The 12,051-nt window shown below is 45.8% G+C and overlaps 1 protein-coding gene across 3 annotated transcripts in view; it reads right to left on the bottom strand.

Moving 5' to 3' along the window:
* The window catches only part of LOC115208229 (helicase ARIP4), a 39,154-nt gene that overhangs the window by 23,132 nt on the left and 3,971 nt on the right, over positions 1-12,051 (bottom strand). Inside the window, exons 1-6 of one of the 3 annotated variants that reach the window (XM_029776112.1) lie at positions 6,826-7,073; positions 4,960-5,137; positions 4,097-4,514; positions 2,680-2,813; positions 1,449-1,625; positions 207-436 (exon numbers count right to left, since the gene is read on the bottom strand). In XM_029776112.1, the coding sequence (XP_029631972.1) occupies positions 207-436; positions 1,449-1,625; positions 2,680-2,813; positions 4,097-4,514; positions 4,960-5,083 (1,083 nt within the window). In that variant the 5' untranslated portion in view covers positions 5,084-5,137; positions 6,826-7,073. Of the gene's footprint in view, positions 1-206; positions 437-1,448; positions 1,626-2,679; positions 2,814-4,096; positions 4,515-4,959; positions 5,138-6,671; positions 6,783-6,825; positions 7,074-12,051 lie in introns of those variants that run through there. The other 2 variants (XM_029776113.1, XM_029776111.1) reach the window with 2 other exon arrangements.

The raw sequence follows: 12,051 nt of genomic DNA, 5'->3' as shown, positions 1-12,051 counted from the left end.
GGCCAAAGTCACACGTCCACTGCAGCAGCTAAAAGACTAGGACCGGTTTCCCAGACATGGCTTGACGTTAGTCCTCGACTTAAAAACACTTTCAATGGAGATTAACAAGTGAGAAGGTAGGTTTTTTTAATCCGGGACTAGGCTTAATCTGTGTACGGGAAATTGGACCGTAGTGACGATGGCCCAGCGCAGCTCCCCTGTAATACCTGGTGAGGTTTGACTGCACGAGCCAGCTGTGGGACGAGGTACAGGTCTTCCTCCTCCGCTGGGTGGTTGATGTTGACCAGGACCCTCCCCTGGGCGTCCGGTTGGTTGAGTGAGTCGTTGATGTGGGCCCCGCTGCTCTCCTCCGTGCCACCCGCACCTTCATCCTCATTGGCCGATTCGCTGCTGATCGGCAGTGTGTCGTCGTCCCCAGAGCTCAGCTCGATCACGTCTGGGTTGGGGAGGAATTTGATTGATTAGATGTATTTATTTATTTTTAGGAGGGTAAAAAAACAAAATAACAGTTAAAAATGTAAAAAGCGAAAGCTTTATAGCACACTTATTTCCAATGTAGAGAAGGCTTGGTCCAGAGCAAGGGAATGTATATCTCCAGTACATGATATTAAGCGTTCATAACCTGACAGCTAAAAACGACGTTATGACTCACATAGATTATTAAGTAATTATGAGGTCTGTGCTCCTTCTAGATACAGCATTTCTAGTACTAACCAAGAACTGTGTATATGTTACGGTTTGTCTAACCAAGGATCCTTATAACTAGGTTTTACCTAGAATGTCTGGGTCTAAGCCTGTAGTGTAGATAGTAAGGTTGTCACAATACCTGTATCGCTATACTCAGAAGTAGCATGGCAAGGAAACAATAAAATAAGAAGCGGACTTCATTTCTGAAGGAAAACAGTCCTAATTAGGAAACAAACATCCTTGTGTCGTCACCCAGAGTCAAATTTGTTCATTTCACAAGCTATTAGCACACAATACATATATCACTGGGATAGTTTGGGATTTTGGAAATGAGGACCTTTATCTAGTTCCCTAGGGTCAGATAAACTTGTGGATACCATTTTGGTTTGAAAGAAGTCGCTAGCGTTAGCGCCATTGCTAACTAGTGTTAGCGCAACGACAAAGTCTACGGGAACAGCTACTATGTAGACTTCCAGTCATTGCGCTAACGCTCGCAAAACTACCTATAACCTTCATACTGGACGAAGATGCATACATGGTATCCACAAGTTAATCTGACTACGGGGAAGTAGATCAAGGGCCTCATTGACAGAATTCCGAACTACCCCTTTTAAAAGGACCAAATAGTTAAGTCTGCTTTGTGTTTTTGCCATGGAAAATCACGAGTATCGTAGTATTATGATACTGGTAACGTGACAACCCTACTAGACAGAGTGCGATGGTGGTTCCCTCTGTTTTAGCAGTCCTTCTATCGGTCTTACCGTCTCTGATCGTGGGTGTGATAGTGGGGATAGCTGGTGGCTTGGTGTCCTCCTCTTCCTCTCCACTGCTGTCGCTGCTGTCTAGGCAGATTACGTCCTGCCTGGCTAGGAAAGCAGCCTCTAACGACCCCTGGCCCTGAAACTCCTCCTCCCCAGGCCTCCCTGACACCGCTTCCACTGGAGGAGAGGGGGAGACGAGAGAGGAGAGATAGCGCACCGACCATTGTTGCTATTTTTCCTTTGACAACGTAAGGGATTTAACGTTCCATGTGAATAAAGTCAGACAGAGAGACAGAGAGGTACATGCAAAGACAGGAAATAAGTAAGAGGTTAGGAAAATAAATCTCCCTCGACCGTGGGGCGGCAGAATTAGGGCTCAATAAAATCCGCGTTGTGGAGAACGCAGACGGAATCCAGACATTAAAACGGTATTCAGCAATATTAAAACATTTATTGAACTTGGTAGGAAATCAACCAAATGTATTCAGCTTATTAGAAAATTAATTAATGTGCCCAAGTTAATCGTAAGACATTAACAAAATGCATCAATGATTCATATTTTCCTGCAACTTTCTGAAACGGCACAGGAATGCAGTTAGCGATTAGAGTACCTGTCAGAGGTCATGCTAATGATAGCCATCTTCTAGTAGAGATGGAATGGCTTTCCCAAAAACCTTCTCAATTAAATGTTAACTACAAAGTAGACTATGCTCTCATTTAAAAATGGTCAAAAGAGCAGTTTCTCAATAAATTATTTTGATAGGACAGTATGGGAGTGGTCTGAGCGAGGGGAAAACTGAAAACAAGCTGTTATTGGCAGAGAGGTTTGGAAGTCTTCTAATTAACAAACTCTGTCTTCACATGGGCGCTACAGAAACGTCGCTAACCAAACAATGGCTTCTTTGCTGGTGCACAATTTAATTAAAATGTCACTACACCCGAAAATCTTAATTTCTTAGATTTTCCGAGACCTCAAAAATGGTCTCCTGATGTGGTTTAAGCATTGTTGTGGACTTGGAATATCCAAATTGGGCTGTTTTCTATATTAAAAATGTGCAAAACTGAAAAAAAACTGAAACCTGGAAAAACTAAAGAGAAAAATGGAATTTGGGAGAAAAAATATATATATTTTATAGGGCCCTACAGAATCCTTTGTGTGACAAACCTCAAAATGGAGCCCCTCTATGACAGTCAGTTTCCAGAGGGCTTCAGGCTGAAATAGGACTCTCACCTGCTGGAGGAAACTCTTGGACGGGTGGTGCCATGAAGTCCTTCCTCTGCTGCTCCAGACGCCTCAGCCTCTCTAACTCCTCCTGCTGGGCTGCTTTGGTCACTGCCTCCATCTGGTGCTCCTTCAGCAGCTTCCTGTTGGGAGGAGAGGAAGAAGGGATGGGTTAGAGGACAGGAGGACAGAAGAATGGTTAGAGGAGAGGAGGATGGGTTAGAGGAGAGAAGGAGAGGAGGACGGGTTAGAGGAGAGGAGGACGGGTTAGAGGAGAGGAGGACGGGTTAGAGGAGAGGAGGACGGGTTAGAGGAGAGGAGGACAGGTTAGAGGAGAGGAGGACGGGTTAGAGGAGAGGAGGACAGGGGGACGGGTTAGAGGAGAGGAGGACAGGGGGACGGGTTAGAGGAGAGGAGGACGGGTTAGAGGAGAGGAGGACGGGTTAGAGGAGAGGAGGACGGGTTAGAGGAGAGGAGGACGGGTTAGAGGACAGGGGGACGGGTTAGAGGAGAGGAGGACGGGTTAGAGGAGAGGAGGACAGGGGGGCGGGTTAGAGGAGAGGAGGACAGGGGGACGGGTTAGAGGAGAGGAGGACGGGTTAGAGGACAGGGGGACGGGTTAGAGGAGAGGAGGACGGGTTAGAGGACAGGGGGACGGGTTAGAGGAGAGGAGGACGGGTCAGAGGAGAGGAGGACGGGTTAGAGGAGAGAAGTAGAGGACAGGGGGACGGGTTAGAGGAGAGGAGGACAGGAGGACAGGGGGACGGGTTAGAGGAGAGGAGGACAGGGGGACGGGTTAGAGGACAGGGGGACGGGTTAGAGGAGAGAAGGAGAGGAGGACGGGTTAGAGGAGAGAAGGAGAGGAGGACGGGTTAGAGGAGAGGAGGACGGTTAGATGAGAGGAGGACAGGGGGACGGGTTAGAGGAGAGGAGGACGGGTTAGAGGAGAGGAGGACAGGGGGACGGGTTAGAGGAGAGGAGGACGGGTTAGAGGAGAGGAGGACAGGGGGACGGGTTAGAGGAGAGGAGGACGGGTTAGAGGAGAGGAGGACGGGTTAGAGGAGAGGAGGACAGGGGGACGGGTTAGAGGAGAGGAGGACAGGGGGACGGGTTAGAGGAGAGGAGGACGGGTTAGAGGAGAGGAGGACAGGGGGACGGGTTAGAGGAGAGGAGGACGGGTTAGAGGAGAGGAGGACGGGTTAGAGGAGAGGAGGACAGGGGGACGGGTTAGAGGAGAGGAGGACGGGTTAGAGGACAGGGGGACGGGTTAGAGGAGAGGAGGACGGGTCAGAGGAGAGGACGGGTTAGAGGAGAGAAGTAGAGGACAGGGGGACGGGTTAGAGGAGAGAAGTAGAGGACAGGGGGATGGATTAGAGGAGATAGGGTGGTTTCAATCCCCTGTTATTGAACAGATGAGTGTACCTACCTGATGTTCTTCCTCATGTGTAATGTCTTCGAGGGTTTAGCAAGCTTAGGCTCCTTAGACTTAGAGGTTCTCGGTTTCTTCTTTTTGCCAACTGAGGTCTTGTCCTTGCTGGGGGTCTCAGGACAGGACGAAGGGGCCTGGGACTTTGAGGCCCTCGGTTTCTTCTTCTTGCCCGTAGATGGCTTGTCCTGGCTGGGGCTCTCAGGGCGAGAAGGAGGCTGGGAACTGGGGCCAGAGGGGGGCTGGGAGCGAGACTCAGGCCTAGAATTGGGCCGGGAGGAAGCCCTGGAGGGGGGCTGGGAGGACGGCTGAGACGGAGGCTCAGAGGGAGTCTCTTCCGAGGGTGAGGTAGCTGAGGGGGAGTCCCTCCCTCCCTGGGTCTCCGTCTCTGTACTGCCCTGGCCACTCTCTGGCCGCTCTGTGGGAGAGAGGAGCAGAGAATGACAATCAATCAACTAATTCTAAAATCCAGGCCTGGGCTTAATCTGTGTCTGGTCAATGAGCTGAAGAATCTCCAATGAACAAGATTCTTAGTCCAGGATCAGACTTAATGATTTATCAGGGAAACCATCCCTAAATCCTAACTCTTCTATTGTTTACTGGGCCAACCGATCATCTTCTCTATGGTCCATTCATGACCGTTACTGTCCGACCCCAGTCAAGACTGACGTTACTGTCCGACCCCAGTCAAGACTGACGTTACTGTCCGGCCCCAGTCAAGACTGACGTTACTGTCCGGCCCCAGTCAAGACTGACGTTACTGTCCGGCCCCATCAAGACTGACGTTACTGTCCAACCCCAGTCAAGACTGACGTTACAGACAGTGTCTGTCCTCCCAAATGGCACCGGCCATGTCCACTCACCAACTGCATCATCTTCATCATCCCCATCGTTGTCACCCTCATCTTCATCCTCAATCTCCTCCTCCTCCTCTTCGCTGTTAACGCTGGGGTCCAGGTCGCTTCCTGAGATGGCCTCTTCAGACATGACGTCCTGCAGGGCTCAGAGAGCATTACCTACACACATAGTCACTGGGAGTACCTGCAATACAATACACATCGCTTAAAGCCAACTGTCAAACAAAGCACAACAAAATGGAGTCCCCCATTAAAAAAGGGAAAGTTCCCCTAGGCTAAATCAAGGTCAGGAAACCAATATGTGGGCAATTCCACAGTAACAGAATCACACAGACTCAGATTTGTATGCCAAACAACAACCATTGATTTCAAAGTTGAACTCCATGAACAAGGACTACTTTACAAAAACACATTTACTGTAAAAACGGTGCAGATACAAAGTTAGGTAACAACATTTCTGTATAATCTCCCTCAGTTTTTTTTAATGCTTCCACATTTTCCCCCAAACTGAAATATGTGCTGCGAATTAAAGATTCAACGATATCTGCAGAAAGAATGGGGTGTCAGCTATGACATGCTGAGTTGGGAAAAAAATCTATTTTGGTTATTGAACTACATTAAGCAAAGGAAGGAAAGGGGGGGGATACCTAGTAAATTGTACAACAATGCATTCAACTGAAATGTGTCTCCCGCATTTAACCCAACACATCGCTTAAAGCGAAGTGGATTTAAACCCGGTAACAGAATTACATCATGGGTCCCTGAGCTGTACTACACAGAAACGCAAACTATGGATATGAATGTCATTCTCTTCATGGTGATGCATCCTGAATATGTACACAAAAAGGTAGAACTATGCAATATCCTCCTTTGGGTATTATTCTACACACATATTTTTAAATGAGCCCCACCCCCAAACAAGAGGTTGGTCCAGACTGGACCAAATCTGAACCAATCATAGAGGTCTAGGTTTCTTTTTATTGAACCTGTATTTAACTAGGCAAGTCAGTTAAGAACAAATTCTGATTTACAATGACGGCCTACCCCGGACGATGCTGGGCCAATTGTGCGCCGCCCTATGGGACTCCCAATCACGGCCGGATGTGATGCAGCCTGGATTCAGGTACCAGGTACTGAACCAGGTACTGCAGTGACACCTCTTGCACTGAGATGCGGTGTCTTAGACCACTGCGCCGGAGCCCTCACAAGTTTGGACATCAAAGTACAGCACAGTAGAGCTCAGAAGAGTAGAGTACAGTAAAGTAGAGTTTAGTACAGTAGAGTTCAGCACAGCACAATACAGAACACAGTGTACTCAACTCGTGTGTTCTACTGTGTATTGTCCTGAACTCTACTGTACAATATTGTTCTGTACTCTAATTTTCTTTACTGTACTGTACTAGTGTTGCGCGGTATAACAAAACTTCGGTACCTTTTCGATACTAGAACATGAAAAATGGTTTGGTACTAGAATTCTTGTTACTTTCGGTACTTCTGTCAAATGTGTCTCGCGGCTCAAGACTGTACCAGCGCAGCCGATGTACCCCTTATAGCGCGAGAGCACTGTGCCTGCTCCACTTAGCCTGAATCATGTTAGCTCCCCACTCACGCTGCACAGAAGTTAACACATTTAAATAATGCGACAAGGCATTGTGACACTGTTAATTACTGTTTGTAAAACAATGTCCATACAGGCTAGCCTGGCTAGAACACTTTACCATGCAAGACGATACCGGTATATTCCAGCTTTGTAGGCTAACTATCCTTGCTAGGTTACAGCTGAAGCCAACATCAATTCACTACCCCAGTACTTTGTTTGTAAATCATAACGCTAAATATTCTGACTTCAAAGCTGACCGGCCTCTCACTCACGTCTCTCCCAAAGATGATCTATTGCCTCAGCGAACAGAATAGGGCTCCGGCGGGCTGCTCCCCTCTTGCCTTGCGAATGACGTCATTACCGGTTAAAGAGACAACGCTCACTTTTATTTAAAAAAATAAACTACTTCTATGCAAATGTTTAACAGTACAATAAAATAAGTCCCAGATTGAAGGGAAACAGATTGTTTGACATCTGTAGCCCCATGAAATCAGCCAAAACAAGCTCAATAACTCAATGCACTCCTATTGAATATGCATTCTACCCGTACTGTGAATAAGTCTAGGCTACATCTTCATTTAACCAGTTCATCAAGAGATATACCATTCAAAGACAATTATTACCAATATGTTGTTATGTAGTTATATTGGTAAAAACTAAGTCAAATTGATTGTGTAATTGATTCATTAATGCATACATGGCTGTCTCTGTAAAATGTCTCAGAAAAACAAATATTGATATTGAACTCAAAAGATGCCCACCGATTGAACAGAGGAGTAGATTAGTTTATCTGTCTGGACCAAATGCCATTCTATGACTTTGGCTAATATGCATTTTTTTCCCCTTACAATTGTATCGTTTTGGTATTGAGTATTGTGATACTAATCTGGTATGGAAGTAAAAATGCTGGTATCGTGACAACACTACTGTAGTCTACTGCAGTGTTCCCCAACCCTGGTCCTCCGGTATCCCCAACGCTACACATTTGTATCATAACCCTGGACAAGCACGCCGGATTAAACTTGTCAACGAATCAGCAAGCCTTCAATGAGTTGAATGAGGTGTGTAGGTCAAGGGCTACTATGAAACTGTGCTGTTGGGGGTACTGGAGGACCAGGGTTGGGAAACACTGCTCTACTGTCCAAACTTGTGAACCCAACTGTGGTTTGTGACTACTATGGTTTCCCAATGTAATCAATTCAATTGTAGAAATTCCGTGACAAATTTTTCTGAAATAACAGAATTTTGAATTTTATTCACTTCATTAATAAACAAAATTGACATCAGTAAAAACACTAACTAATTGATAGGGCTACCTGTACTTGTTACTTCTGTGAACTTTCATTATCATCCCTCGTCATGAGGACGTGGGTTTTTGGTAACGGCATTTCAAGGCACAAGGCAATGTTTCTTCAACTTCCAGAACTAAATATAAGTGTTGATATTAGTTGTCAGGGGTCTTCACGTCAACATTATTTTGTTTTGATCTATTTCTAATAACGTTTAAATACTTTTTTTCTGGTAGTTGTTTTCTAAGACCACTTTTCCATCTGTTTGACCAGAAATAAAAGTCTGCTTATTCCTCATTTTTAGGATGGAAAACGGTGGAAAAATGTATACTGCTCAAAAAAATAAAGGGAACACTTAAACAACACATCCTAGATCTGAATGAAATAAATAATCTTATTAAATACTTTTTTCTTTACATAGTTGAATGTGTTGACAACAAAATCACACAAAAATAATCAATGGAAATCCAATTTATCAACCCATGGAGGTCTGGATTTGGAGTCACACTCAAAATTAAAGTGGAAAACCACACTACAAGCTGATCCAACTTTGATGTAATGTCCTTAGAACAAGTCAAAATGAGGCTCAGTAGTGTGTGTGGCCTCCACGTGCCTGTATGACCTCCCTACAATGCCTGGGCATGCTGCTGATGAGGTGGCGGATGGTCTCCTGAGGGATCTCCTCCCAGATCTGGACTAAAGCATCCGCCAACTCCTGGACAGTCTGTGGTGCAACGTGGCGTTGGTGGATGGAGCGAGACATGATGTCCCAGATGTGCTCAATTGGATTCAGGTCTGGGGACGGGCGGGCCAGTTTATAGCATCAATGCCTTCCTCTTGCAGGAACTGCTGACACACTCCAGCCACATGAGGTCTAGCATTGTCTTGCATTAGGAGGAACCCAGGGCCAACCGCACCAGCATATGGTCTCACAAGGGGTCTGAGGATCTCATCTCGGTACCTAATGGCAGTCAGGCTACCTCTGGCGAGCACATGGAGGGCTGTGCGGCCCCCCAAAGAAATGCCACCCCACACCATGACTGACCCACCGCCAAACCGGTCATGCTGGAGGATGTTGCAGGCAGCAGAACGTTCTCCACGGCGTCTCCAGACTCTGTCACGTCTGTCACGTGCTCAGTGTGAACCTGCTTCCATCTGTGAAGAGCACAGGGCGCCAGTGGCGAATTTGCCAATCTTGGTGTTCTCTGGCAAATGCCAAACGTCCTGCACGGTGTTGGGCTGTAAGCACAACCCCCACCTGTGGACGTCGGGCCCACATACCACCCTCATGGAGTCTGTTTCTGACCGTTTGAGCAGACACATGCACATTTGTGGCCTGCTGGAGGTCATTTTGCAGGGCTCTGGCAGTGCGCCTCCTGCTCCTCCTTGCACAAAGGCAGAGGTAGCGGTCCTGCTGCTGGGTTGTTGCCCTCCTACGACCTCCTCCACGTCTCCTGATGTACTAGCCTGTCTCCTGGTAGCGCCTCCATGCTCTGGACACAACGCTGACAGACACAGCAAACCTTCTTGCCACAGCTTGCATTGATGTGCCATCCTGGACGAGCTGCGCTACCTTGAGCCACTTGTGTGGGTTGTAAACTCCGTCTCATACTACCACTAGAGTGAAAGCACCGCCAGCATTCAAAAGTGACCAAAACATCAGCCAGGAAGCATAGGAACTGAGAAGTGGTCTGTGGTTACCACCTGCAGAACCACTCCTTTATTGGGGGTGTCTTACTAATTGCCTATAATTTCCACCTGTTGTCTATTCCATTTGCACAACAGCATGTGAAATGTATTGTCAATCAGTCTTGCTTCCTAAGTGGACAGTTTGATTTCACAGAAGTGTGATTGACTTGGAGTTACATTGTGTTGTTTAAGTGTTCCCTTTATTTTTTTGAGCAGTGTATATATGCCGTGATTTCAAAATATATATAAATAGACTCTTAGCTTTCATTTGATATGCTCCTATGAACTTCACATGTTGGTGCTCATGGGTCTTTTTTACATGGAAATGCACATGTCATTTTGGAATTCTGGTGAACTATCCCTTTCAGCTTGGCAAAGTGGGGAGAGTTTGATCTAGGGTATGAAATTACTATGTTGGGTAAAACAGGCTGGTTATTATCATCAATAAATCGATTCATTTTGTACATTCATCATCTATGACAGAGGGATGCATGAAATAGAGCAGTACAGTAAAACAAACTGTCGTTGCTTGGTGGGTTGCTTTAACTTCGTCTTTCCTAAGGCATTCTCAAAGTGTCAGAGAGAAAAAGAGGAAAGGAAGCTCTGTGAGTGTGTGTCAAAGTGTGAGTATGTGTGAATATGTGTGAGCGAGCGAGGCGGCAAGAGTGTGAGCGAGCTTGCCAATTACATAAGACCTCAGTTACATAACAGGCCTTTGCAACTCAGACAGACTGTGTTAAACAGCAGGATATATAGGCTAACCCAAGACACACAGACTATAGTCGTCGCTCCCGTTTTCTCTCACCTCACATACAAAGGCCTGTACACTGTTCCTTCAGATGGTTATGCAACGACAGTCAGGTCTGAGTGTCACAAACCCCCCGCCTCCCACACTGGCAGACAGAGGCTGTGTCCCCATTCTCCCAAGTGGGCACGTCAAGAATTTAACAAATTGTAGAAACTCCCTTCAGCCATCGCTTACACCGATCCTCTGCTTTTCAATCTGAGGAGGAGATGTGTGCAAGTGCACACTTTTAGGAGAAGGGATGTCGTACCCAATGGTGAAGAAACATTCTCTCTCACTGCCTACTGTTCTCCTATTAATGACATACAGTTGAAGTCGGAAGTTTACATACACCTTAGCCAAATACATTTAAACCCAGTTTTTCACAATTCCAGACATTTAATCCTAGTAAAAATTCCCTGTCTTATGTCAGTAAGGACCACCACTTCATTTTAAGAACGTGAAATGTCAGAATAATAGTAAAGAGAATGATTTATTTCAGCTTTTATTTCTTTCATCACATTCCCAGTGGGTCAGAAGTTTACATACACTCAATTAGTATTTGGTAGCATTGCCTTTAAATTGTTTAACTTGGGTCAAACAGTTCAGGTAGCCTTCCACAAGCTTCCCACAATAAGTTGGGTGAATTTTGGCCCATTCCTCCTGACAGAGCTGGTGTAACTAAGTCAGGTTTGTAGGCCTCCTTGCTCGCACATGCTTTTTCAGTTCTGCCAACATATTTTCTATAGGACTGAGGTCAGGGCTTTGTGATGGCCACTCCAATACCTTGATTTTGTTGTCCTTACGCCATTTTGCCACAACTTTGGAAATATGCTTGGGGTCATTGTCCATTTGGAAGACCAATTTGTGACCAAACTAACTTCCTGACTGATGTCTTGAGATGTTGCTTTAATATATCCACATAATTTTCCTGCCTCGTGATGCCATCAATTTTGTTAAGTGCACCAGTCCCTCCTGCAGCAAAGCACCCCCACAACATGACGCTGCCACCCCAGTTGGGATGGTGTTCTTCGGCTTGCAAGCCTCCCTATTTTTTCCTCCAAACTTAACGATAGTCATTATGGCCAAACAGTTATATTTCTGTGTCATCAGACCAGAGGACATTTCTCCAAAAAGTACAATCTTTGTCCCCGTGTGCAGTTGCAAACCGTAGTCTGGCTTTTTTATGGCGATTTTGGAGCAGTGGCTTCTTCCTTGCTGAGCGGCCTTTCAGATTATGTCGATATAGGACTCGTTTTACTGTGGATATAGATACTTTTGTACCCGTTTCCTCCAGCATCTTCACAAGGTCCTTTGCTGTTGTTCTGGGATTGATTTGCACTTTTGGCACCAAAGCACATTAATCTCTAGGAGACAGAGGTCTTGGCTGATTTCTTTTGATTTCCCCATGATGTCAAGCAAAGAGGCACTGAAGGTAGGCCTTGAAATACATCCACAGGTACACCTCCAATTGACTCAAATGTTGTCGATTAGCCAAAAGCCATGACATAATTTTCTGGAATTTTCCAAGCTGTTTAAAGGCAAAGTCAACTTAGTGTATGTAAACTTCTGACCCACTGGAATTGTGATACAGTGAATTATAAGTGAAATAATCTGTCTGTAAACAATTGTTGGAAAAATGACTTGTGTCATGCACAAAGTAGATGTCCTAACCGACTTGCCAAAACTATAGTTTGTTAAAAACAAATTTGTGGAGTGGTTGAGAAACGAGTTTT

This window comes from Salmo trutta, chromosome 14 (assembly GCF_901001165.1).
Source record: "Salmo trutta chromosome 14, fSalTru1.1, whole genome shotgun sequence".
Taxonomy (NCBI): Eukaryota; Metazoa; Chordata; class Actinopteri; order Salmoniformes; family Salmonidae; genus Salmo; species Salmo trutta.
The sequence above is the reverse complement of the archived record's forward strand: the minus strand, read 5'-3'. Positions and strand labels throughout refer to the sequence as shown.